Consider the following 27,747-nt stretch of genomic DNA (forward strand, 5'->3'; position numbering starts at 1 on the left):
TGTTCTTTCAATTTGCTTCCTAAATCGGTTTTGTGATCTTCGTTTTGAAAGTTGGTTGTTACTCGTTGTAACCCTTTTTTTCTGACCTCCTCCCAAGATGCCTAACATCCAGGTTTCATCAGTGATTCCTCTTTCTTAGGATGTTTCCTCTCCATTTTGTGTGTGTGTGTGTGTGTGTGTGTGTGTGTGTGTGTGTGTATGTGTGTTCTTTTTAGCACATCTTCATACCTTGGCATTTTTGCAGATGTTATAACCTAGAATGAGAAGAGTTTGAAGCAATGGATGGCCAGGTACTCTTGGAGTTAAAAAGACCTAGTCTTGATGCTGATACATATTGCCATGTTGTTTTGGAGAAGTCCCTTAATCTCTCAGTGCCTCTGGAAGCTCTTTTCAATCATAAGGGGCTGATCTGCAATGGTGAAAGGAGTTTCCACACTGGGAGTTCTCCATGCCAATGCAATTACAGGAACAGAACAAAAAAAAAACAATTTTCTTTTCTTGATCAATGCTATATCCCACATTGGGAAGCGCACTTTGATTAAAGCCATTCATGTAAATAAGTATCACTGGATTATCCAAGATGAGCCTCAGTGTCCATGCCACAACAGGTCTTCTTGACTCTAAGCCTCACACACTCTCTGTGACTCCATGCTGCCTCTCCTACTACAATCTCCATATATTTAATAATGTCCTTTTTTCTTGGAATTACCACTGTCCTCACTTCTCCTACTTCTCCTCACTGCACTGAGCCTTTCTGTGTAGCAAAACCAGCATACACAGTGACCATATCTTCCAGCATATGCAATATTTTGCACCCATAGTCCCCCTACCTTGCCTGTGAAATTTCCCTTCTCTTGAGAGGCACCTTCTTTCTCCTCATCTTCTCAACAACCCTCTGAAGTATGGGTATTTGGCCACATTGGTGGTATTCTTATAACATGATTGTATAAATGGAGAAACCAAGGCACAGATGATCAGGACCCTTTTGCAAATGGCAAGACGGAAAGAAAATTCAGGTTTTCCAATTCCCATTCTCAAGAGATCTTAAACCCACCTAGTGGAGGTGTTGTACAGGTTATGGTAAAAGTCCCTGTGTGCCAAATTGGTAGGTCTTTTCCTCCCTGGTTCCCGGTACCCTCTGCTTTGCCCCATCCTCTTTCCCTAGCCTAAACTAGGACCTACCCTATCATTGAACTTTGATTGTATAGGGAACAGCTTCTATCTAAGCAAGATTACTTTATATTCTTCTTTCACTGAATTTCTAATTTCCCTACTTTTTTTCAGCTTGCCATAGATACTCGGTTCTGGACTTGGATCAATCACTTTGTGATTTGGGGTTCCTTAATCTTCTATATCTTTTTCTCATTCTTCTGGGGAGGCATTCTCTGGTAAGTACCTGTGTATTCCTAAGTAACCCTGTAAATGTGAACACCTGTATATATTTATACTTAAACGCTTGCCATCTTTTATTTATAGTAGGAGCTAAAAGGAACCTCAGAGGTCATTGAGTCCAATGCCCTCATTTTTGCAGAGGCTTAGGGAGGAAGTGAGTTGCCTAGGGTCACAAAGCATAGGAGTTGAGAATTGAACTCAGGTCTGACTTCACATCCAGTATATTCTCTTTGTTTTGTCTGTTGTGTAAAATGAAATGAACCTATCAAGGAATTAATGTAAGGTTCATAATTAATAGCTTATATTTACATAGCGATTTATGCTTAGAAAGTATTTTCCCTAGGTTATCGAATTTAATCCTCAGAGAAAGCATGTGAAGTAAGCAAAGTGAATATCCTTCTTTCCCATTTTGCAGGTGAGAATACTGAGGCTTAGAGGTATTCAGTTGCTTGAATATAGTCATGCAGCTAGTCAGTGGCAGAACCTAAACCCAAGCCCAGGTCCTTAGACTCCAAGTCCATTGTTCTTTCCACTATACTCTTGAGTCCTCTTTCAATTCAACAAGCATTTATTAAGCACCTACTGTGTGCCAAGCTGGAAATTTAAAGATCAAAAATGAAATGGTGCCTGACCTCAACTACCTTACTTGTACTAGGGGATATTGTATACATGTATATGTGTGTATGCATGCACATACACACACAGATAAATTGGTATAAAATATATCCAGAAAGTCAATCCTTCAACAACTCAATTCTTGAACAGGCTCATGCGTTCCTCCATTTTTCCTATAATGAATTCCTGTTTTACTATAACAAGATCACAAAGAATGCAGAATAACGACATGATTTACTGATCACATAATAGCAAACATGTGCCTCAATTTTATTTCACCATAGGCAACCATAATTTCCTTAAAATTTTTTTAGTATTTCATTTTTCCCAATTACATGTAAAAAACAATTTTTAACTGTCATTTTTTACAATTTTGAGTTCCAAATTCTCTCCTACTCTTCTGCCCCTCCCCCCTCATTGAGAAGGCAAGCATTTTGATAAAGGTTATTCATGTGCAGTCATGCAAAACATATTTCCATATTAGTCAACATTATGAAAGAAAACACAGATGAAAAAGAAGACAAGAAAAATAAAGCCCAAAAAGAGTATGCTTTGATCTGCATTCAGACTCTATCAGCTCTTTCTCTGGAGGTGGATAGCATTTTTCATCATCAGTCTTTCAGAATTGTCTTGGATCTTTATATTGCTGGGAATAGCTACATCATTCCAGTAGATCTTCATATGATATTGCTGTTACTGTGGACAAAACCACAATGTTCTTGAAAAGAAATAAACTCATGTCTTTGAACTTAGAAAACTGATCCCAGTGACATATCACTGTAAATTACACTAAGTAAGCAGAAATTGTTAACGGGTGCATTTGGTCAGATAAGAGAGTCATAACTAGGGCAGAGTGACTGGGGCTTTGGCCTAGGATGCCACATTTAAAGTGTGCTGATGACATTTGTTAACCTTCAGAAGGGCAAAACAGTGTTGCTTAGAACCCAGTTAGCAAGAAGAATTAATTAAACTATAAACCTACTGGGTGGGAGGCAGTGTGGTACATTATTAGAATTGGACTTGTAGTCAGAGGACTTGGGCTCTAATCCCAACTGTGCTATTTACTACTTAATTAAGTGTCTTGGACAAGTCATTTAATTTAATTTTCCAGTGTCTCAGTTTCCTTGAATATATAATTGGGAGGGGGAGGGGACAGGATGAATCCAGATGTCCTCTGAGATCCCTCTTATCTTTAGACCCATAATCCTATGGTCTTGAGTCATCTAACCTTTCCAGGCCTCAGTTTCCTTTTCTGAAAAATGAAGGAGTTGGACCCGATGACTTCTGAGGTTCCCTTTCAGCTCTAGGCCTATGATATTGATGATGATGATGATGATGGTGATGGCGGTGGCAGTGGAGCTCTCTCTGGCTGAGCTCATGATTTATGGTACTTGCCCCGGGCATACAGATTCCTAGAGTTGGCTCTCCTGTCTTTAGCCATTAAACTTTCCTATGGCTCTAGCTCCAGGAGACATTGTGCCACAGTGTGGCTTCAAGGGCCTTGGGTTCGGTAGGGAGAAGCCTGATATGCATTTCACCAGTTGCAGAGAGGTTAAATGTTAGTGTTTTTGATGCTAAGCCTAGTTAGCCCTTGATTGGTTTTCATTGGCAATGTTTACATAGCTCAGTGCTTTGACTAATAGAGCAAATTGCAGTCATCTCTGTTGATGATGTTAAGTGAGATCCACTGAGGTTTCCAAACCCACAGCTTGGCCAGGTGCCCATTTCTGGCCTCCCATCCTTAACACCTAGCACAGTACCTGGTGGAGAGCTAGTGCTTCATAAAAGTTTGTTGATTGATTCATTCTTCCTCAAGTTGCTTAATTGCTTATTGAGAGACAGCATGGTGTAGTGAGGGTTAGACATAGAGTCAGGGAAAACCTGGGTTCACTCCAACCTCTTAGGCTTGCTAGTTGTGTGGCATATGCAAATGACTTCTTTCAGCCTTGATTTTTTTTTTTTTGGTGAGGAATTGGGGTTAAGTGACTTGCTCAGAGTCATACAGCTGGTGAGTGTTATGTGTCTGAGGCTGGATTTGAACTCAGGTCCTCCTGACTCTAGGGCCAGTGCTCTATCCACTGTACCACCTAGCTGCCCCAGCCTTGATTTTTTAATCTGCAAAATTAGAATGATAATACCCATACCACCCACCGTCCCGGGTTATTTTGAGGCTCAGATCAGACAGTGCACATGGAATATTTTGCAAACCTTGAAATGCTAAATCATTGTCTGATAGGATTTGAATTTTATTTGCGGCACCTAGCACAGCATGGATTGATTTTGTTCTCTTGTCTGTCCTCCTGCCTCCCTTCCCTTATCCTCATCTTGTTGAGGCAAATAGTCAGGGGACTATGTTAGAGCTGGAAGGAACCCTAGAGACTATCTCATGCAACTCCCTCTTTTTACAGAGGAGGACAACTGAGGCACCCAGAGAGGGCGATGGACTGGTCCAAGGTCCTAGGGTAGATTAGTTGCAAAACCAGAACTAGATCCTAGCTCATCTGACTCCCAGGCTGGTTCCCTTTTTACAACGTCTTACTTCCCAATCAGCCAAGAGGGAAAAAAATGTGCCTTGCACATTGCCATGGGTGTAGAGGATCTGCAGTAAATATTTGTTGATGGGCAGGAGACCAAGCTAGTCTTCTAACTGAACAAACAATCTCTGTTTATAATAATAGCATATGATGATCTGAGAGATTAATTGAAGGACTACATAACCTAGTCTCTTAACCAAGGACCAGTCCAGCTAAGGGCCAAGGTACTTATCACCCAAAGGTTGACCAGTAGGTGGTAAAGGTTTTTGACCCTAACAACCCCTCTAGATCAGGGCTTCTTAAGCTTTTTCCACTTAACAACCCTTTCAGTGCTGTGGGTGACTCAATTTAAGAAGCACTGTAATCATCTACTAAATTAAGGAGGGGGTATGATATGCATCAGTGCAGGGAAGTACAGAAGATCTCATTAGTGAGGGGCAGCACTGTGCCATGGGAAGAGTTCTGAACTTGGACCCAGAAGAACTGGGATCCAATCCCTGCCACTTCCTAGTTTATGGAACCTTGGATATAACCCTTAACCTCTCTGGGCTTCAGTTTCCTCCTCTGCAAAACAAGGGGGTTGGGTAGATAGCCTATGAGGTCCCTTCCAACTCTACTTCTATGATCTATGATTCTTGAAGGATAGAAACCTGAGAACTACATTTGAAATATGTTCTTGTCACTTGAGACATAATTAGAAGAAGTTTTCACTGTTCTGAAAAGGGCATTGATTTTTATTTCAGAAAGAAAGCCCAATAAGCACAACCCTGGGAAATGAAGGTAGGTAGGAAAATTAACTATATAGAAGGCCAAGGCCTAGAGTTGACAGGCTCTGAAATGTGTAATTATGGCATGCCCACAGCACCTGTGAAGAGAAGCCTGTGAGCACAGGGGCCAAAGGAAACATTCCTTTGTTTCGGTTTTGCTTTGAGTTATTATTGAGAGTTACTTCAATAATGGAGGGGTGGGGATGGCAAGGGAGGAATGGATGGACGACAGTGCAGCGAGTGGAAGATTTGAGGCCTGTGATTTTGGTGTTGTACAGTATTCTCTGCTCCCTCTGCCAATCATGAGGAATGAAAAGTCCGAGAGATAGTTTCTGGGTAATTAGTAATTTTAATTACCTAGAAACTATGTTTCTCAAACTTTTCACTCCTCACACAATGCAAATTAGTGATTTCATCTGTAACATAACCTAAAATTGTTGTCTGGAGATGCTAAGAAGTGAAGTTGACTTGGGTCCCTCGGGCTAGTATTTGTCAGAGGCAAGACTTGGACCCTGGTCTTCTTAAACCCAAGGCCGACAACTCCAGTCATTCCACAATGCTTTGGTACTGTGATGAATGAATCTATGCCCTCATTTCTTGTACCAGTGCGTATCATAACTCCTTCCTGTTTTACCAGCCTGGACATGTCTTGTCCATGTCTTTCTAGAACTTCTCTATAGAAGAGCTTGTCCTGTGGCCCGGAGGCCTTCCTTCACTTCTTTGAGAGTACCAAGCACAGTGCTAGTTAGGATGTCCATCTTCAGTTTCTCACACTCACTATATGGCCTGCCCATATAGTGGCACCATTTTTCATCATATATATCAGGTGGTCATGCATGTCCTCAGTGTATGAGCTTTTTTCAGTGATATGAATTAATTCAAGTTGGCTCACCCAAAGCTTATGAGTACATCCTGGTGGGAGCTCTGGGCAGAGAGCAGCTGAATCCATTTTACTCAATTCTCTCAACGATTGAAATGTTTCTGGAAAATTCAGATAAGTGCTTCCCTCTTTCCAGAGCATGACTTTACTTTTATTTAAAATTTTTAAGATGATTTTCCACCATAAGACTCATGAAGTAGCTACAGCACTGGACTAGGAATTAGGAAGGCCCAAGTTCAAATACCACCTCAGACTCTTACTAGCTATGTGACCCTGGGCAAGAAGTAAGTGTCTGAGGTCGTATTTGAACTCAGGTTTTCTTGACTCCAAGCCTGGTGCTCTGTCCACTGCAGTGCCACCTAGCTGCCTCTTACAATGATGGGGGACTTACAACCTGATGAAACAGCCCATCCCACTAGTTCTTGATCCACGAGAGCAAGATTTGGACTTTTGAGTTGTGATGAGGCTTTGGATGTAAAGACTGATCTCTACATTATCTGTTATCTTTGCACATCGTAAAAGGAGGGACCTTAGAGGAGTCCAACTCCTTCACCTTCAAATGAAGAAACTGAGGCCAAAAGAGGTTAAGTGACACATAGCAGAATTTGAACCTAGGTCTTTCTGACTCCAGATCCAGTGCCCCATGTACTTACTACACCATGCTTCTTCCCTTATAATTACTGCTCACTATTCCTGGTTCTACCCTCTGGGGCCAAGCAGAACAAATATATGTCTTTCATATGACAGGCCTTCAAAGACTTGAAGAAATCTACATCTTTCTTTCAGGCTAGATACATTCCCAGTTACCTCAACCAGTCCTTGTATGATATGGTCTTCAGTCCTTTCTCTCCCTCCTAGTTATGCTCCAGGTTATCAATGTCCTTCCTGAAATGGGAAACCCAGAACGAAAACGTGATACTGCAGATGTATTCTACAAAGGCCTGACACAGTGTCACTATCATCTGACCCCATTTCGCCATTGGGCTTGTGTGATAACAAATGTTAAGCTTCCAGTTCACTAAATCCCCAAGGTCTTTTCCCCCATAAATAGCCAAGTCTCCCCCATTTTCTACTTGTGCAATTGGGTTTTAGAACTCCAAAAGAACTTTACAGCTATTCCTGGTAAATTTTGTTTACTTTAATTCAGCCCATTTAAAAAAAATTGATTGAGGCCTTTTGGAGTCCTGATTCTATCATCCAGTCTATAAGCCATTTTTTTCAGCTTCAGATTATTCCCAGATTTCATAAGCATGCCTGCCATACCTTCATCCAAATCACTAATTATCCCCCAATCCCACAACAAAGTGGTGAACAGAACAGGGACAGGACCCTGTGGCTTTCCACTGGATTCTACTGTAGGTGACATCAGCTCATTACTTCCCACTCTTGGCACCTTTAAGATAAAGATAAGTTGAGAAATAGTACTAAATACAGAGAATTATGGTATACAAGGAAAAGTTGCCCTCTTACCACCTTGATGACTTTTCAGCTCAGTGTGACAGAGGTCCATATAATTCATTCATGACCCTAAAAGTTGCCTAGACCTTAAGCATGACTAGTTCAAGTCCAGTTGTGGATTTAATAATACTTTCATGACCTAATAGCCTCTATTTGGCCAATAAGAAATGGATTATTGGTTTTAGGCTGAGAGGAGTTACTACATAGAATAACTCAAATTTCCTTTGCTCCCCTTGGTAAGAGCAAATCTCTTTCCCTTCATTTTTTTACATTAATATAAATATGATTGTTGCACTTTACCTTCACAAGATTCATCTCAACAGCCCGCTGAGAATATTTCCAATTATCCGTCTCCTGGTGGTCTCTAGGAAGGCTTGTTTTGGTCGACTGATCGTAACCCATAGTGCAAGAATTACTGTTAGCCTCATGGAGAGCACACCTTTTCTTACATTGCCTACTTTATCATTTTTCTTAATTGTTTAACAATATTTTTTGTTTATTTTGTAAATATACATTAAAAGTTTCTTTAATGTTCATTTTTTAAAATTTTGAGTTCCAAATTCTCTCCTGCCCCTCCCCACCTTGAAGGCAAGCAGTATGATATTGATTATACATGTGAAGTTATGCAAAACATATTTCCATATTAGCCATGTTGCAAAAGAAAACACGCATGAGAAAAAAGAACAAAAATTAAGAAAGTGAAAAGGTACATTTTGCTTAATTGTTAATGGCCACACTACAATCCAAATATATTTGGGCCTATGGTCACTATTTTCCATCTATCCATCCATCAGTCCAGAAAATATCTATTTATTAACCACCTACCACATGCTAAGTGCTTGGGTAACAAAGATACGGAAGCAATGGGAGGTCGTATAGAGCTATAGAAACATAACTTCTACCTACAGGCTAGAGAATCAAGTCTAATATATCTGTGGTTTGGGATATTGCCTTATTATTGGTATTGGTATTAAAGTTTTAAGTTTCATTGATGGATTTTGTTTTTATATCACAGTTATTTCTAGATAGACTTTTATACTTGTAGCTCCTATCCTGTATCGTTGGTCATCTTCTCTCAACGTCTTTGCACCTACTGAACCTTCCTTTGTTTTACAAAGTAAAGTAGTTAACTAAAACCAACCGACATAATGATCAAATTGAAGCCCGTATGCAATATTTTTAGCTCATTGCCCTCTAGCTCGCCAATGAAAGGATTGAAGTGCATGATCTCATCTCTTCTGCAGGACCACAGTTGGTCATTACAGTTACACAGCAAGGCAGCTGCCTGATAATTAACCATTCATTGGCTAACTTAGGGCCTTTACCAGCAAGGGAAGGACTCTGATATGAAGGCCTTCCAAATTATCTGGATTCATATAAGAAACATGCCCACTGGATACAGGATTTTGCACAAGGCCAGGGTTTGTCAACGTGCCTGATATATGCTTTCAGTTCGCAAGAGATTATGAACTGGCTTCTGGTTTCTGTGTGGCATGCTAGAAGCTTTTACATTCTTGGTGGTCATGCCCCACTCTCTTGGTAAAAGATGGGTTTTATATTTTGATTTTATATTAATTTATATTAATGAAAGCAGCAGGGGCAAATGGGACCTTTATCTTCCTAAAATTTAATCTGAATTTCTCATGAAATAAATACCCTGAAGCCTTGGTGTTCTCCAGTGCTCAGAAACATTTACCACTTGGCAGCTGCAGAGCTGAGGTCCTGGTTGTTTTCAACTCAGAAGTGTTTTACTATCATCTCCTTTCTTACCAAAAATTTGATGAATTTTTGTTTCTTTGGTTCCTTTATTAATTTTTGTTTCTTTTGTTTCTTTATGAATTTTTTTTTCCAAGATAGGCAAGGGGTAGTGGGTTCTATGGACAAGTATTTATGTTTTTATATATAACTCAACTATGCAGTTGAGGTTTTTATTAAGTTTGTTTCCTTGACATTTTTATTCCTAATGACTCAACAAGTGGCATCTGCTTCATTCTCTTTGTTCTTCTTCACTGCAGGCCTTTTCTCAAGCAGCAAAGGATGTATTTTATATTTGCCCACATGGTGACTTCTGTATCAACATGGCTGACAATGATTCTTCTGATATTTGTTGGTCTTTTCCCTGAGATTCTTATGATAGCAGTTAAAAATGTCAGGAGAAGAACTCCCAAGGTAAGGCCTGAACCTAATTTATATGCTCATTTCTGAGCAAGGCTTCTGAAGTAAAAAACAGTTGCTGTACAATTGCATCCATCACTGCATGTTAAACCCCTCCCTACAGGCCCATCACTTCATTGCCACCTCTGCATTAACAAGTATAGTTAAAACTGAGTTGCCTGACCAGATGGTAAGTAGCCATGTTAACAGTTTTCTGTTATAGACTTACACAGTTCCTGCAGCCTAGGACCTCTCTCATGTGGGATGGTGAAGCCTGGGCACCTAGCTTTGCCCTTATGGTTCTCAACTGATAAGACAGTTGCCCCTTGGGTTCTTTGGAACCAAAGGCTGACTCTCTGTTGGTCGATTGGGCAATATGGTCCTCTTCAATATACTTGCATCAAGCCCAAAATGTTTTATGTTTTCTCTTTGAGCAGCTTCAGTTGTCTGAGGCTCATGAAATGTCATTGACCACTGTCAGCCTAATCACTTGGTCCTGTGTTGTCTGTCATCTCTTCTGAATATCTCAGGAAAACGTTGAGAAAGGGAAAGGTAGATAAGGCTAGTGTAGGAGATTTGAGCCCTTGTACATTTTGATGAAGAGCTTCATTAAACATGACAGATCAATGCCTATGGGAGCTCATCTTATCAGTCAGACCCCCTAACACCAAGTTTCTGGTGTATTAATAGCAGCCAGAGCAAAGGGAATATTTTGAGAAAACAATCCTAAAGCTGTGGCCACATAGGCCCATATGACCAAATTGACTGATCAGCCACCAAACTGGTTACACTGAATTTTTTTTCTTCAAATTGAATTGCTGTAATTGATTGGTTGTTTTTGGCATCGTGTGGATGTGGGCAGAGACGTCTCTGCTAGGGAAAATAGGGCCTTAACGTGATGCGCTGTCCAAGGTCTGAAATGGCAAAACCAGGAGGCTGCAGCAGGAATGCTGACACACTTTGACTTAATCAACCCATTGTATGTGCACAGGTGGTGGCATTATTGGGTGGGGAGCAGTATAATAATTTCCTAAGGGCACCAATGGCCCAAGTTCTCCTCCTCCTTTTTCTTAATCCTCCAAAGCTTTTCCCTCCTTCCATCCTGGTTCTTAGTCTCTAGGATGAAGCAATGATGTTTTAACAACTGATTCTGCTTTCTGATCGGTTGCCTGCTAGTAACGATTGTTCATTTTCCCTCTCTCTCTGGTTCTCCTCCAGAAGAATTCATGGGGAATTTGGTGGGGAGGAAATCAATCAATCAATTAATAAACATTCATTAAGTGCCTGCTATATGCCAGGCACTATGCTAAATGCTGGGAAATACGTTGAGATAAAATATCTCTAGATCAGAGCTGTTGAAGATGAGGTTTTTTTGTTGTTGTATTTATAATTTTAAATGAGGTGACTCCCAGTGGTTTTTCTCAATATGTTTTGTACTCTGGCAGGGGTGTCAAACTCAAATAGGAAAGGTGTATCTTGACTTAGAAAACCACAAATTGACCTTATCTATATTGTAACATCTTTCTGTTTTGTGAAACATTTCCCAATGACCTTTTGATCTGGTTCTGGCTGCCGGGTTTTGGCCAGTGAGTTTGACACCTCTGCTGGAGTACTCCAAAATTTCCCTTCTGCCTGAGGAGGTTAGGTAAGATAAGAGGATCCTGCCAACATAGCTCCCATCCAGGAATGCAATCTGAAACCCAAGCTCTCAAAATCACAATAAGACAATTTGAGCCTTTGAAAAGAACTCCTTGTGTGGCCTTCCTTACATTCTTTAAACTGAGCACACACACCCTTCCAAGCTTTAGATAGCTCAGGAGCTCTTTCCCATGATATACTTGGGGCAGTCTCTATGCAGGGAACTCTAGCGAAAGTCAGAGTTCTTCACTTGTAATGTGCCTCGACTTTTCCGTGAGGCATTTGCTAGACCTAATTTACTGAACCCTCCCCCACCCTCCCTCCCTACCATTGAGAAAGGACTCTTCTAGGAGCCTAATCTTTCTATCCAGTGTCTGAATGACAAAATGGACTTTGAGAAGCTGAATTCCTCGAAGCTTCAGAAAAGAAACCCTTGTAGGGACCCAGCAATACTGCCCTTCCTCTTTTTCCTAGGAAAGAAGGTAGAAAGGAGAAATTGTCAAAGCAATTTAGACTCTTACTGATGGGTAAAGGATGGTGAATAGGTGGGAGCCCATGACTCTCCTTCCTCCCCACTTTGGCATTCATTGTGGTATAAGGGTGACCCTGGGTTCTTGAAGTCTGTGTCACCAATACCCAAGCTCTGAAAGACCCTAGCAGGATAGAAAGGTTTCAAGGAGAGGCTCGGAGACTGGCTCTGTGTTAGTCACCACAGGGAGGACTTGAGTCTTGCTCAAGTATGGAAAGGCTCATCGCCCAAAGGTCAGTCATCAAGTGATGAATTTATGAAGGCGGGGGCAGAGGTCACAGCAACTCAGGAATTTCCTTCCAAGGCAAGTGTTTGTGATATTGAATTGGAGGTCCTCTACTGATATGGAGGGGAGGCTCAACCTGCGTCATTGGAAGGGATAACACATACCAGGGACATTATAGAGCTTGGAGTTACTGCTATTTAGCTAAAGTAACAAGTCAGCCATACTTGAAGCCCTAAATGAGGCAGTGATCTGAAGTGAAGGTGAAGGAAAGGCAGTCTTTAATGTACCCTTAAATGTCACAAAGTATCATTTATCAAGCCATGGGTTAGCAAACTACGACAGGAGGGCCAATACAATAAAAGTTTTATTTAAAAATACAAAAGCTATTCTTAGCTTAGCTTAGTGGTAGGCTGGATTTGGCCCACAGGCTCTGGTTTTCCAACTCCTGCACTAAGTAATCAATAGGTTGGGGAATTTCTTCCACAGCTTTAGCCCGAGGAGTGTAGCAAGGAGTTGGTTTGGAGCACTTTCCAATGGACCTGGATGGACACACTTCACTTTGGCCCTAGGGGGAAGGCCTCGTGCTCTGACCCCTCACCAAGTGGTGTCCACAATCAGACATTCTGATTGGTTCCTTGGTCCCTCTGGTGGGGTGTGGGGGAGGTGGCAACCACATGGATTAAGGAACTCACCAGGAGCTTTTGTCCATGCATGCCCTTTAGTCGGGGGCCAGAGCACTAGGTCCCCTCCACGTGGTGCCAAAGTACATGTACCCCAGCTGTACTCTAAACCCTTTATACACATCTTTGTCAGCAGCAAGTCCCTGAGCAGACCAACAGTTGTGATGCCACCAGGGCCACAACCTCAGGCACATAATCATTAGGACACCGTAGAAAACTCTGCCCTCCCTTTATAAGACTGCTTTACTAGTTGAGCTCCTGCCAAGTTATTGGGTGACCCCTGCTAAGAAGTGACCCTCAGGCCAGGCTTGCCTTAGACTCCCATCCAAATTATAATGTTGTGAAGCTCCACCCTGACCCACCAGCAGAGGGAGCATCATGAAGGAGAGACAGCAGTCATCATGTTTTGTCCAAGATCCTTTGCTAAGACACGGGTTTGACTGTTAAAAGAGGTAAGGGAAAAGTTCAATTCCTCTCTTCCCCTTCTCCTCCTGGTGCCTTCCCCTTTTCCCTTCACTACCCCAGGCCCATATGGCTCTGAAACCACCAAGAGATAGTAAGCAATGAAAAGGCCAAGAGAATATAGATTTGTTGGGGCAAAATGAATCTCCTTGCTTTCTTGCTGAAGCCTGGCTCACAGTGTACCCTGGGCTCTCTGGGAAATGCAGGCTCTTCTGTTTCAGCAGTCATCCCTGATAGCTTTTCACAAGGGGCCTTCTGAGCATGACACAATGTCAAGAAGGCTAGTCAGAAGTACTGAGAGATCCAAGTAATGGGGATTGGGGGCTGGAGGGGGAGGGGGGTGGTTGGTGGGGCAAGGAGTGGGATCTTGCAAGATATATCGATATATTTAGCCCTGGTTTGTATACCCTGCTCCAATAAGCTGTCTTCTCCATTTTCCCCCTCCAGGGAGGCCTGACAGTGAGTGAATTCCCAGGTACTCTGGATAATATTACTTTCAGCCCTATTCCTGTGTATCTAGATGATGCTATAGTGCAGGAAGCTCTGAACCCCGGGGTCTATGCCCGACTGCTTCTCCAATTTCTCGTACAACCATCGGACCTTTGTAGATGGCAGGGCTATGTGTCCTACAGGGGGTCCCCCACCCACTATGCTCTCCCCACCAATCTTACAGCCTACCTTGAGTGCCGACTTTACCATCAGTTTGGCCCCCTCGACTCTAAGCAGTGGCTGGAGGTGTACAAGAATGTCAATAGAGTTTTGGGCATACGCTGATAAGTTTAAGATTCCTCTCTCTGGGGTCTGCCACCTGAGATACTTGGAGTGTCCGGCCATCCAGTCACAGCTGCCATTGCCTTCAAGGATGCCAGGACCAGTGACCACCTAGTGCCTCTGCCGCTGTGTACTCTCACAGCAATAAAACTTCCAGTTAACAGTTTCTTTGTTTGGTGTCCTCTTTGAGGGGTAGCTCTCTAGGTGGGGGTGGGTGGGAATTGGTGGGGGTTCAGAGAGTTGCTATGTGCATTATTATATCCATCATTATATCCATCAGCTGGGGCCCTCAGATTCCTCCACCCTCGCCCTCACCCCAGGTTGGCATTGACAGTCGTTAGGGCATTAGGAGGCCAATAGCATCTTTGAGAAGAAATAGAGAGGCAGGCTCTATGGGCTGTGAGCATTCTAGTTATCACAGATCATTTTCCTCATAGCTAATGTTTAAACACATTGACTATATCTCCCTAGTGGTGTGTGTGTTTGGGGGTGTGAGGGTGGATTTGGGGGCAAATGATAGAATCCTTCCCCATGCTGGCTGGAATTATATCCAGGAATCTGCCCTTCTCCTCTCCCATCTAGTATCCATTTCTCCTCTCCTTCCCTTCCCTTCCCTTCCCTTCCCCTGCCAAGAACAGTGGGTTATTCATTGCTGCACCTTTCAGCTCCAGCTTTCCTATCCCTTGGCCCAAAGCTGCCCACTCTCCTCCCTTCCCACCCCTTTACAAAAAGGAGGGGAGTTTAGACGTTCTAAGTCTTTCCCCTAGTGAAATGGCAAATCCTTTGGGGCCAGCGAAGCCTAGAATCCTGAGGAATCTTGGTAAATCCCCAACTCTCACCTAGAGGAGAGAGGCTGGAAGGTAGGGGCTGCACCAAAGACCACGTGCTTCTGGAACAGGCATCAGACATGCAAGGCAAGGGGGAGGTAAGTACTGCTTACTCCAAAGAGGCAGGTAATGATTTCACTTGGTGACCAGTACTTGGGAGAGGCACCACAGATGGTATCCTGACTTGACCTGTTCTTTTGAGACTGGAGGGCCGTGGAGAGAAATATGTTGGATGAAGATAGCAAGGCAACCCCTGCTTCCTACCTCCCCTGCCTTCCCAATGTGGCAGAAGTTCACCAAGCCTCTTCACACACGTAGCCAAGGCTTTGCATGATAGCATGCTCATCTGGACTTGGGCAGTTACGTTTGAGATGCTTACTCAGAAGCCGTGTGATCTTTAGCAAGTGCCTTTCCCTACCTATCAAATGAAGAGGTTGCATGAGACAATTACTTGGGTCCTTTCTAGTTCTGACACTCTGAACATCTATGACACTTAGGAGAGAAGGCCACGCCCACTTTTTGGTTAACTGCAGCTGTCAGCAGCCAATATAGAACCGACCTTAGTTTTGTGTGGATGCTTAGTGTGGGACACTTATCTAAAAATTTTAGGTTGTGAAACAGCTCAGGAGAGTCTGGATAGCATGTTGCTCCTTATACTACACACTCAGTTATGTCAAAGGGAAAAACACACTGCCGTGAATTATTATGTCTCAATGCAGGAAAAGGCTGATCTAATGAATGATCTCATGGGTTTTCTCCCTGTCTGCTCACTGGGGGATGAAGGGTAGGGGTAGGGTAGGGGTGGGGGTGGAAGGTTGGTTACATTGTATAAAGGCATTTCAGCGAATTTAAAAACTCATTTGTCTTCAAGCATTCAACCTAGATCATCTCATAGGTTGGAAGCAGATTCCTTTGTGAAGTACATTTCCAGCCTGGCAATTGATAAAAATGGCATTTAATCTCCACTGTCAAAGGAGGGAGCCATGGGGCAATGGAAAGAACACTGTCTTGGGGAATCACAAGGCCAAAGTAGGAGCCCCCGGCCTGCCATTTCTTAAAAGTGGAAGTTAGGCCATTCTCTCCCCATCCCTGGGCTTCAGTTCCCTCATATGTAAAATGAAGGAATGGGACCTAAAGGAGAAGGTCTCTTCCTACACTGATACTCTACAAGTCCTAAGGAACATGGGAGCTTGTCTGTCTCTGCCTATCTTTCTCTCTTTCTCTCTCTTTCCCTTCCTTCTCTCCCACCCTCCTTCAAAACTATGGTTTCATCAGTGTGGGGGGAACTTCTGGTATAGAAACTCCCTCCACAGATACAGATTCATCATTGTAGGGAACATTTTGACAAATCTCTGAGTTCAAGTCACCTCAAGCAATGTGACTTGCCCAGGGTCACACAACTGATAGGCATCAGAGGGAGGACTCAAACCCAGGTCTCACTGACTACAGGGAGGGTCCTCTAGCTACTTAAGCCATGCCGGATTTCCTTTATATTAGGAAGTGGGAATGAGGCATCAAATGTATGCTGAAGCCACTGTAGGAGGTGTAACCATCTGGATACCAGAGCACAGTGTCACTAGTATAGCCTTAAAAACTGGTGGCTAGACTTCAAAAAAGCTATACCCACAATAGTCAACATTGTTTACCTTCAGTTAGGACTTTGAATCATCAATAAAATACTCTGGAATTTTTAGAGGCCTATATGTCTACAACACAAAAATTGGAAGAACGAAACTAGAAATAGGTTTCACACAGACTTTTTGCTATTTTGTTTGCTTGGTTTTTGGTTAGACAAGTGACTTGCCCAGGGTCACACAGCTAGTAAGTGTTATGTGTCTGAGGCCGGATTTGAACTCAGGTGCTGAATCCAGAGCCAATGCTCTATCCACTGTGCCACCTAGCTGCCCCTTTGCAATTTTTTTTTTAACAGAGACATCAATATAGTACAATTTGGCCCACTTTGGAATTAAAAGGCCCGAGTTTAACCCTTACTAGCTCTGTGACCCCTGAGCAAATCACTTCTCTTATCTGGGTCCCAGCTTCCTCTTCCATAAAGTGGAGATAATGACACTTGGACTTCCCATCTCACAGACTGTTGCAAGGCATACAGGGAAGTGAGCTACCATTTGTATAAGCCCAGAGTCAATGCCTTGGCAGGGGGACATATGCCCCATCAGGAAAGTCTCTTGTTTGTTTTGCCCTATTCTAGAGATCTTAAAGGGCAAGAATGGTAGGTCAGGTAATTACCTCCAGCAGGAGGAAAAGGGCTAAGAAAGGACAGCCCCCTTCTAGGAAAATTGCTTTGAGAAGGATTAAGGTGTTCAAAGAGATTTATTCATCTGATTCAGCTGCTGCTTTAGTCTCAGCAGCAGGAGTGGGCTCTGAGGCATTGGGGATGCATCTGTCAGCACTCACTTAACCCAGAGAGATCTTCAGTGAATTCTAATCCCAATGTCATACAGTGTAGTCATATGACCCTTTAACCATGCCAATAGCCAAGGTGGAAATGTGCTGCATGATTTCAGAGGGTCATGGAAACTGAACGTTGATTTGAGCTGATCACTGCACCCTCCATCCCCCACCCCATGTAAACTTGCACACACTTATACACCCACACAGAGATACACATACGTATACATTCACATATGTGTGAACACCCCTCTCCTCTCTACTTTCCCCCCACAATGTCAATCTTAGATTGTTTATAACACCTCTTTCCACTGTACTCATTGGCTTCTTTAGCTATTTTTAAATTTTATTTTTCCATTCTTAAGTAATTATAATACCATCCCAACATGGTTTATTTCTGCATTCATTTTTCTCTTATTTCTAGGTGTTATTTTTGTTACTGGAAAATGTGTGATTCAGGGGCCAGGTAGGGAAATATGATCGGAATTAGGCTTGTGACTGGGATTTTTGATAGGGTCTGTCCTCCTCTCCCTCTCCAACACAGGGATATTTGGTGTCATGTGAGGTTCGTAGCACAGGACAGGATCAGTCAGGTTTTTGGAAGTATATTTAGGAAGCAGGTGCTGCTTTTGTCTGTTACCCAAGTCGCCATGCTTACTCAGTGTGAAATTGACATGTTACCACCATTAATGAAGAGGCAGAATCTTTTTTTTTTTTGTGAGGCAATCAGGGTTAAGTGACCTGTCCAGGGTCACATAGCTAGTAAGTATCAAGTGTGTGGGATCAGATTTGAACTCAGGTCCTCCTGACTCCAAAGGTGGTGCCATCTAGCTACCCCTAGAATCTGTTTTCTTAAGGAGGAATATGAAGAGGGAATGAAGTGTAGCCTTGTTAATGTGTAAAATAGCAAAGCTTTAAAATGTGTCATTATTAGGCTATATTGGTTGCAAGCGTTATTTTTTCTACCTGATTTTTATTCACATTAGTCTTTTATTAGCCCTTGAATGAATAAAATGGGTTGGACCATTGACATCCAGGAAAATATGGCTAAAAAGTAGCTTGGTATGTTGGAGCAAGTACTAGGCTAAACACCAGGTCACAGGCTCATAGATTTAGAGAGGGAAAGCATATTAGAAATAATCCAGTCCAACCCCCTTGTTTGTGGGCCCCAGGTGAGGCCCACAGAAGTTGAGCAATTTGCTCAAAGTCACATAGGAAGCAAGTGCCGTAGTTGGGATCTAAACTCAGGTCCTTGGAATCCAAATCCAGAGCTCTTTCCACTCTCCTCTCTATCTTTCTGGGTCCAGTTCCTGGCTTTGCCACTTGCAAGCTTGGTGACCTTGGATGAGTCACTTCCCTTAATAAGGGCCTCCATTTCCTCCTCTGTAAAATGAGGGGCTAAATATGCTGTTATTCTGAATCCGTTTCTAGAGTTGAATACCGGCTTGGTTTTCTGTGCTTTGTTGGGTGATGTTTGGAGAGGCTAACTTTCCTAGGAAATCAAATGAAAGAATTCTCCCTCACTTTAAGACCCAGTGTAGTAAAGAGGCAAAATACTTCCTTAGAAAAGTAGGCAGCTCTTCTACCAGGACTTTTTCTAGGACTCCTCAGTGAACACTCTAGCTGGCATATATATCAGCTTGAGATGGTGACTTGAGCAGAAGTGGTAAGGTTTGTCCAGTAGGAACTCAGTCTGATTTGTGTTGATTTTGGTCAGGCGGCCCATTACCTTCCTCTGAACCAATGGTTACTGAGTGACAGGTCTGTCATGTTGGGGTCACTCAACTGGAAAGAGAAGGCATTCCAGTGTAGATTCGTTGGTGAGAGGCTGTGGATGTGTAACTTGACCAGAGCATCGGGAATGAAATTATGTGTAGATAGGTGGATTTTGGACAAGAGTCCACTCAGAAGCCAAGATGATTTTCATTCAGAAACAGGGGCATTTCCCCTTATAATACACATTGTTCCCATGGTTCTGTGATCTCCTCAGTTGGGAAGTTCCTTCCAATGACTGAGATTGCAACCCTTCCATGCCTGACCGTCTTGGGTGACTCTAGTCCATTTCTTCCCATAAGGTCCCCACAGGAGGTCTGCCCAGTGTGCTGGAGGCTTTCCTTGGTGAATGGTGAATTTTAGCTCAAGATATTGAGAAAAGAATGTCACCCCACCTTATTCCTAACCCCCAAAGACCAGTGACTTATTTTCCATTTTCTATCACTATCTTGGCTACAGAAAATAACTTTATTTTCCAAGCTGATGTGTCACGTTGGGCTTAAAATTTCTCAGAGTTGCTTTTGGAAAATGTTACATATTTACATTTCTTTGGTTTCTGCATTTCTCTTTTTCTTCCCACCCTTTGTGCATTTGTGACCAAGGTAACGCAACGCCTCCCTTCCTCAGGAGCATCTACTATCTTCATGCTTTCTCAAACTTCCAGCAATCACAGTTTCTCTTGGAGTGAATAAGGTGATTTATTTTCTTACTGTCTACAAACTGCCTCGCCTTCTGCTTTGCTTTGCATCTTTATTTTGTCCTCTTTATGGAAAAAAAAAAGACTCCTTAGGGCTCATTTCCACCTCCTCTATTGATGCATAGTATATTTTGTCATCTTTGAAAAGATCATGTGTTTCACCTTCTAAAATTGACAGCCTGGAGAGGAAGCAATTTACAAGAACTTGGGCTGTAAGTCACTTGAATGGCTGCTAGGTACACAGCAGGGCTCAGAATTTTTTTCTACACCTTGAGAGATAACCAGGTGTAGTGCAAAGAGTGCTGGACTAAAGAGTCAGAAGACTTGGATTTGGGTCCCATCTCTGCCATTCACCCACTGGGTGGCCTTGGGCAAGTGACTTCATTTCTATCAGCCTCACTTGCTTCCTCTGTAAGATGAGGATGATTGTATTTCCCCTGTGTAGTTCACAGGACAATTATGAGGAAAGCAGGAACTGGGAAAGGGCCTGTTTATCAAGATGGCATCCTTTGCCCAGATTTTTCCCCTGAGCACCCCATGTGGCCCTAGCACAATGCACTAAATGGCAATGAAAGGGATGGTAAGGTTTGTCGGCTTTATGCTTACCATGTTTTTTGCCAGTGCCATTTGCAGACACCCAAGTTCAACTTCCAGCATGAAAACTAGGTTAAAAGTTGAGTTTCCAAAAACCAAACAAGACTAGTTGTTGAGCTATGAAAATTATTGTTGAGCTCAGTCCTTTGTGTATTTGGTGGGAAATGGTAGTGCGTGTTGGAAGTCTTTCACCATGTGCCACCAGGTAGGTTGCAAGAACTTCAAATGCTCTAAGTATTTTTGCCTCACCATTGCAGAAAAATCTGAACTGTAGAAAAGCATCTGATTCATTATCATCCAGACCTTCGGTCAGATCTCTCCTTTTACGAACATTCTCAGATGAATCTAATGTATTGTAACAGGTACCTCCTCATACTAAAAAAAGTAGGATGGCTTTTCATGACGAACATTAACCCCATTAAGAGGAAAAAAAAATGAAAATGTTACTTATTTGGTTTCTGCTGTCAGTGTGATGCACTTTGTAGTCTTTGAGAAGCATAAAGATGAAGGCCTTGGAATACAGTGAGCAGTTTTTGAAAATGTGGTTGAGCCCTGGAAAGCGGAGGGGAGGAAAGTTCAGAGCTCCGAAAGGCAATTTGCAATTCATCCAGCATTCAGTAATCATTTCCCCTGTTCTTGGCACTGTCCTAGGTGCTGGGGAAACAAGGAAAAAATGTGGTTTTTCATTTAAAGACAGCCCTTCCCCTCATGTAGCTTATATTCTACTGAGCCAATTTAACCAGTGAGATACATTTGTCATGGTCTTTTCACCATTAAACTGTGCTTATTCCTAATTTATGTTGGTCTTGACATTTAATTTGTATTTATATGAAGATTTGGAAAGTGGAAAAATGCGTATTCCAAGATCACATCTATAGAATAACAAATTAATTTTAGCGTTGCATGCTTGTTAGAATTAGGGGATTACTGTTCAGTGTCTGTGCCTCCTCATACTGTTGGTCCTGTCTCCAAAGGTATGTTAAACGTCTTGGTAAATTACTCATTCTAAAAATGTAGCCAGATTAACTACTTTACCCTAATTATAGTTTTCTGTGTTTGGGGGCTTGGGATTTTTTTTAATGTCAAGTTTTATTCAAGCTTCAAGTCTCTGTGGTAAAAAAAACTTCCCAGCTATTCGGGGCAATACTGGCATAAACATTCTAGTGGGTTCTTTTCTACAAAACAGTATCGATTGGGCAACATCTGGCTGAATGGCTTAGCCCATAATATTGGGGCAGAATGAGTAAGTGCATGCTTTGCTACAAGCTCATCTTTTGAATTTGTTCCCTTTACCTTAAGATACATAAACTCCCTGGGGGAAATACTGGGGTGGGGAGGGCTACTCACAGTGCATCCTAGTTCATCCTGTATATTCACATTCATCTTATCATCTCATTACTGAGCTCTCCCCTTGCCTGCTTGTCAATGGGAGAACATCTACTGGCAGGTTAGGAGGTAGCCATCTATACCTAGTACTGAAACAAAATCTCGCTGTTACTTTTTTCCCCCCTGAATAAAACTGTAGGGCCACTTTGAGGATGGTATTTGAAAATCGACCTTATATTTTAGGTTGTACTGAGGAGAAAACTGGGCTAGGGGTCAGAAGACCTTGGACACAATTTCTTCCTTGGGCCCTTAAGGATCACATCATATCAACAATTCAATTAAATGAGTATTTAAAAAATGAAGTGGCCCTGTCCTCAGTGGAGTTTACGTTCTACTGGTCATCGATATGAAGATGCTTTCTAAATTAAAACATACCATTAGACAGATTTCCTTTTCCCATCATGCATCACACCATGTTGCCACTGAAAGCTACTACCACCTGGATGACCTCGTGCAAATGACTTCCCTTCCCTGACCCACAGCTTCCTCCTTTGTGAAATGAAGGGGTTGGATTAAGGGCCCTTCCAGCGCTAAATCCTATGAACTGAATGGTTCAACCCTCTCATTTTACAGAGGAGGAAACTGAGTCCCAAGGCTATGAACAGGCTCATCTCACTAATTGCCAAGAGCTAGAACCAAAACCTGGATCACCCAACTATCAACCCAGCATTCTTCCCACTGTACCAGTCTTGTCCTTTGAGTGAGATGGAAGTCCCCCCTCTGTTGGCCATTAATCTCTGTCATCTGCTGCTTTATTGGGAGGAGCAGACAGTTTCATTTGGCCCAAGTGCTGCTCTGGGACTCCTTTATCTTTTTGGAATGACTCGGCCACTGATTAGTTTTTTTCCCCCCTCTGGGATAGACTTGGCCTGCATTGTTTTCATTTAAGGCTATATCCCCCACAGAACTTCTTGGACCTTAACTTCCAAGTCAGGTGTTGAGGCTGCATAAGTAACCCAGACTTAGGCTGCCCTGGGATTTACTCCTCCGTTTGTATCCTGCTAGAATGAGAATGGATGAGCTGTGGTAGTATTTGTTATGTCTTGTTTTGTTTTCACAAAAGTTAATATGGTTGCTCTCTCTAGAAAGAGTGGCAGCATGGAGAAAGAGCACTGGATTTGATGTCAGAAGACTTGAGTTCAAATCCCATCTCTGCTGTTTATTCTCTGTGTGATCTTGAGCAAGTCACTTCACTGGGCCTCCATTTCCTCTTCTGTAAAAATGACCCAGTTGAACTAGATGACCTCTAAGGTCCCAGCATGCTTAAAATCTATGTGATCTCTGTCCTAGATTTGAGAGCTATCTCAGTGTCTTCCCAGCTGTTTGACCATAGGCCAGCTCCTTCCCCTCTTTGCCCGTACCTTCATCTTTCCTCTTCCAAAATGATAAAGAATCACAACGTTTGTAGTTCACTGGATCAAAGGTGTAGATTGAGAGGGTCTCAGAGAGATCAGCTAGCCATTAGGATCCTAGATCTTGAGCTGAAAGAACCTCAAAGGTCATCTAGTCCAAGCCCCTCATTTTACATGGGAAGTGACTGACGCCCAGAGGGGGAGGTGACTTGCCTAAGGTCACACCTAGGATCATAGGTCTGGAGCTGGAAGGCACCTCAGAGTCCATCCAGTCCATCCCAAACCCTTCATTTTACAGAGGAGGAAGCTGAGGCCCAGCCAAGGGAAGTGACTTGCGCAGGTCCACACAGATAGTAAGTGGCAGATCCCGGATTCTAACCCAGGTGCTCTGACTCCAGATCCACCCCGCCTTTCTTGGGTCAAAATTGTTAGGCAAACCTTGGAGCAGCCCAAGAGCAAAGTAAGTCTGAAGCTACTCAATCATGAATGACAGAGGGTTTATTGTCTTTACTTTTCCTCTCCTCTATTATTTTTCTCTTTATGTGAATAAAACTTGGCACTTTCTTAAGGCAGTACCATAAATCTCTTCACAAAATGTTCTATTTGATTGGCTTTTCCAACATGCCTACAAGTCGGCTGCGCGGGTTCATTTCAGGGGACCTTTGAAATAAGTATGTCTTTTGAAAAATTTTTCAGGCCTCGAATTTGGAGCTGCCTATGTTAGTGTCCTACAAGACTATTGGCAATGGTTACGTCTAAGACAAGATGCTGGAAGAGGCTGCTGCAAAAAATGTTATCATCTCAGGATACTTGAACTCATGCCTGTTTTCACTTCTGAGGCCCAGGAGGAAGGCCCTCTGTGAACCAAATGACTTTAAATCCTTAAATGATAACGCTGTTATTGTAAGCAGTCTTGCTCCCCTGAAGTATCATGGGTGGGGGGGTATTACTAGGGCAAAACCCTTGAAAGTCTAAGAAATGCATACCATCGAGATTAGCTAAAATTCGACTGTAACTCAACAGACTTTAAGACAAATGTCAAAATGGGTGCTTAAAACAAACAAAAAAAATCCTTAACTCAAGCTATGAGTTAAAGAACATGGAATTTAAATGCTGTAATGTAGGAATCATGTAATGGGAATGAATGCATTTTGCTGACATTACTTTTTTGCCTGGCAAAAGAAATAGCCTGTCTCAATCACTCGTTTTTGTTTTCTCCTGCTGAATGAGATAAATATTTAAGTCATCAAACTCCTCCAAAAGTAGTATATGAAAAGGTTGGAGTAAATGTTTTTCATTGTGAAATGTGTTGATTGCAAAACCCCTTCTGTGTATATCGGGGAAGCTGTTAAGTGTTCTCTGTTTGTGCATATGCCAAATCGTGTCCTGCTCTGACAAACTCGCTGGAAAAACATATATGTCAAACACCTCTGTGGAGAGAAGGTTAGCAGCAGATAATTCAGCCGAAGGAGGAAACTCGGTCCTTACCTTTTTCTGTTCTGCTGATCAAACACCACTCTGAGTGGTTTTATTAGATTTGAAAATGCTCCATCACTGTTTCATATCACATAAGGTTATTGAAAGTCATTTTGAAGCAAACAGAACACAAGTCATTGCTATGGACATGAGAGGAAGGTGGGTAAAAACTATATTTGCACAAAAAATTAATGTAATCATAACATTGTATGTTTTATGTTGAGAAGGAAGAAGTTTATGATGTCTGTTAGTAATGTAATCATAACATTGTATGTTTTATGTTGAGAAGGAAGAAGTTTATGATGTCTGTTAGAAACCTGCTGTCTGTGAATTAATGTCACACTAAGATTGCTGCTCAACCCCTGAGACCATGACGGAGTCACCATGAATAAGTGACTTTCTCCCTTCGCTCATCTGGCTCGAGTCATGGTAGACCCAGTTCCGTTGGCCTGTATGGAAGATGTAACCCCTATGAAAAGTTAGTAGAAAATGTGGAAATAAATGAGAACTATATACACTTTTTTTTTAACCAACCAACCAAATATGTATATATATATTTTTATAAAGTTGATTACATTTGATTTTTAAATTGAAACAGTCTTTTAGAAATATTTTCATGTCAGTTTCCAATTCTGTTCAATTTGCCATCAGGCATACCTATTATTGTTTGTAATGTCTTGTATCTTGGTTTAAAAATCTGATAGGTGCAATTTCTATTGATACATTTAACACGGTTTCTTCTATCGTTTTTGTCCATGTTTATGTGGAATCTTTTGTAAATGCTAGGACTGGTGCAATTTTGGTTATCGGACCCCATTCCAGTCTTGACTAATCATTTTTTCCTATTTTCCTAGGTGCTCATTCATCAGTGTTACATTTGTATATTTTGTCAGGTATAGTGCAATGCCTACCAAAATGTGCTACAAACAGAATCAGAAATGTTGAAATGAAGGACAAATGTTTGTCCTTTGGGGTTTGATTTTGACCTTCTTGTTGGGTAAGAGAAAGCAAGCCCCTTCTGAGGGCAGTGGGTACTCTTCATTAAGAGATCTGGATCTGGAGTTTAAGAGTACCTGGGTTAGAATCTGAGCTCTGCCACTTACTATCTGGGTGACCTTGGGCAAGTCCCTTCCCCTCTCTGATCCTGAGTTTACTTCTTCGTAAAGTGACAAATGGATTAGATGGCTTCCAAAACCCTTTCTAGCTTGAATCTCCCATTCTATGAACTGTGGACACTGTGAATACACATAACAGAGGGGAATGAAAGGTTTCATAAGTGCAGAACTGTTGTAGATATTTATACCAGTGTGGTTAAAAAACCCCAAAGCTAGAATACATCTCTATTTCTAGGGGCTTTAAGCAAGAATTTCAAGTCCCATTTTGAAAGTAAAGGAAAAGAAAGTTTGAAGCCATACTTCTGCCATAGATTATAGTCATGCATTCATTCAAACAGTATTTACTATGTGCAAGGCACATGTCATTTATCGTGTTGTATTGCAGCACACAGTTGGTAACAGTTCCACCATCATACATGCCTGTTGTAGGCATCTGTCTTTTTTTTTTTTTTTTGCAGATTTTATTAACGAATCAAAAGAGCCCAGCATAGGGTCACCATTGCGGGGTAGGGGAGGCAAAAAACAAAAGTATGGGAAGAATGCTGCCTAGTGTTGCTAGCAATAGTTTGCAGCTCTTTAGCCATTCTATTTAAGCCATGCTGGCAGGAAGGGAAAGGCATGATGGAATGTGCTACCCTGTATTTGCATAATTTGGAATGATCCGAAGTAGAATTTCTGTGTTAAGTTGTTCAGAATTGTTCTCCAAAGTAGGAAGATGGGATACACTGAGCGAAGACCATGTATTCCTTCGATACCAACTACATTCACACCAGCGAGATGTAAAACTGCAAAAATCCTCAAGGTGCTTAGCTGTGACATAGGCTGCTTATTGTGCCCCTTATCGTATATTGATGTGTAAGTCTCGTGCATTGTGCAGCTTGCAAAGGTGGAACTCCGATATCATGAGGTTTTTTTTTCCACCTAAGCAATTTTATACATTCACATGGTGGCTTTCTATAACAGAGATTGAATGTGAATGCTACTTTTTATGAATGCAAATTGTCTTTTTCATTACCAAAATTTTTCGTTTGATGTAATCAATAAACTTTGGTATGATCTCATTAACTTCTTGGCCTGGTTGTTTTTTAAAGATGCCAAGTTGGCAGCAGAATTGTCTGGGAGCTTAATTAATTTTCTTCTGTTTGGGGAGAAGAAAATAAGAATATTTCATTCCCCTGCAAGGTCCTACATATAGCTGATACATAATGATAATAAATAACAATAATAATGAAACAGGAAGAAGTCTGTATCATCCCTGATATCCTACTACTGGAGTTGTCCTGAAGACATTTTCATCTGGCCAATAGAAAATTAGCCTGTATTCTCACGTGTCAGTTTGATTACCACCCCTCCACCCCCACCCAACTTCTACCCCTCACCCAATCTAGTCAATTTATCCAACTGTGAAATTTTGCCAGATACTGAAACGTAAAAGAATAGTAACAAGGTGGCGACTTGTCCTTCGATGATTTCTATCTGCATTCCATGGAAGGTGAAGAAGAGAAGCATAAAACAATAGCTCCCCATTCCATATATATCTACATGATGTTCTACGGTTTGAAAAGTGCTTTACATCCATGATCTCGTTAATTATTACCAATAAGTTTTGCAAAGTGTTTATATGCATGGTCTTATTTAACACCCAAAACGATAACAGCTCACATTTAGAGTATTTTATGGTTTGCAAAAAGCACTTTACATGATACATGAGCTCGTTAATTCTCAGTAATAACAGGCGCTTAAATTGCACTTTAAGTTTTGCAAAGTGTTTCCATGCATGATCATCTTTAGCAACAAAAATAATAACAGCTGACATTCATGGAGCACTTTTAGGATTTGCAAAGAGCACTTTATATGCATGATCTCACAACAAGCCTGTGTGAGGTGTAAGTGCTGTTATTATTCCCATTTTATAAGTGAGGAAACTAAGGCCCCTGAAGAAGTGAAGCCATCTCCTCAGGTTCATGAAGATTATTGTCTGAGGCAGAACGTCAACCAGCTCTTCCTGGGTC

The 27,747-nt window shown here is 41.9% G+C and overlaps 1 protein-coding gene across 5 annotated transcripts in view; it reads left to right on the plus strand.

The window, feature by feature from the left end:
• The window catches only part of ATP11C (ATPase phospholipid transporting 11C (ATP11C blood group)), a 210,762-nt gene extending 183,962 nt beyond the window's left edge, over positions 1-26,800 (plus strand). Inside the window, exons 27-30 of one of the 5 annotated variants that reach the window (XR_013483660.1) lie at positions 1,285-1,388; positions 9,662-9,815; positions 23,443-23,604; positions 23,841-26,800. Coding sequence is in view for 4 of the 5 variants with exons in the window: in XM_020971759.2 (XP_020827418.1) it covers positions 1,285-1,388; positions 9,662-9,815; positions 9,925-9,990; positions 13,783-14,109 (651 nt within the window). In the remaining variant the exon portion in view is untranslated. The other 4 variants (XM_020971759.2, XM_020971762.2, XM_078147922.1 and 1 more) reach the window with 4 other exon arrangements.
• Positions 26,801-27,747: the final 947 nt, after the last annotated feature.

This window comes from Phascolarctos cinereus, unplaced genomic scaffold (assembly GCF_003287225.1).
Source record: "Phascolarctos cinereus isolate Bilbo 61053 unplaced genomic scaffold, phaCin_HiC Scaffold_8;HRSCAF=390, whole genome shotgun sequence".
Taxonomy (NCBI): domain Eukaryota; kingdom Metazoa; phylum Chordata; class Mammalia; order Diprotodontia; family Phascolarctidae; genus Phascolarctos; species Phascolarctos cinereus.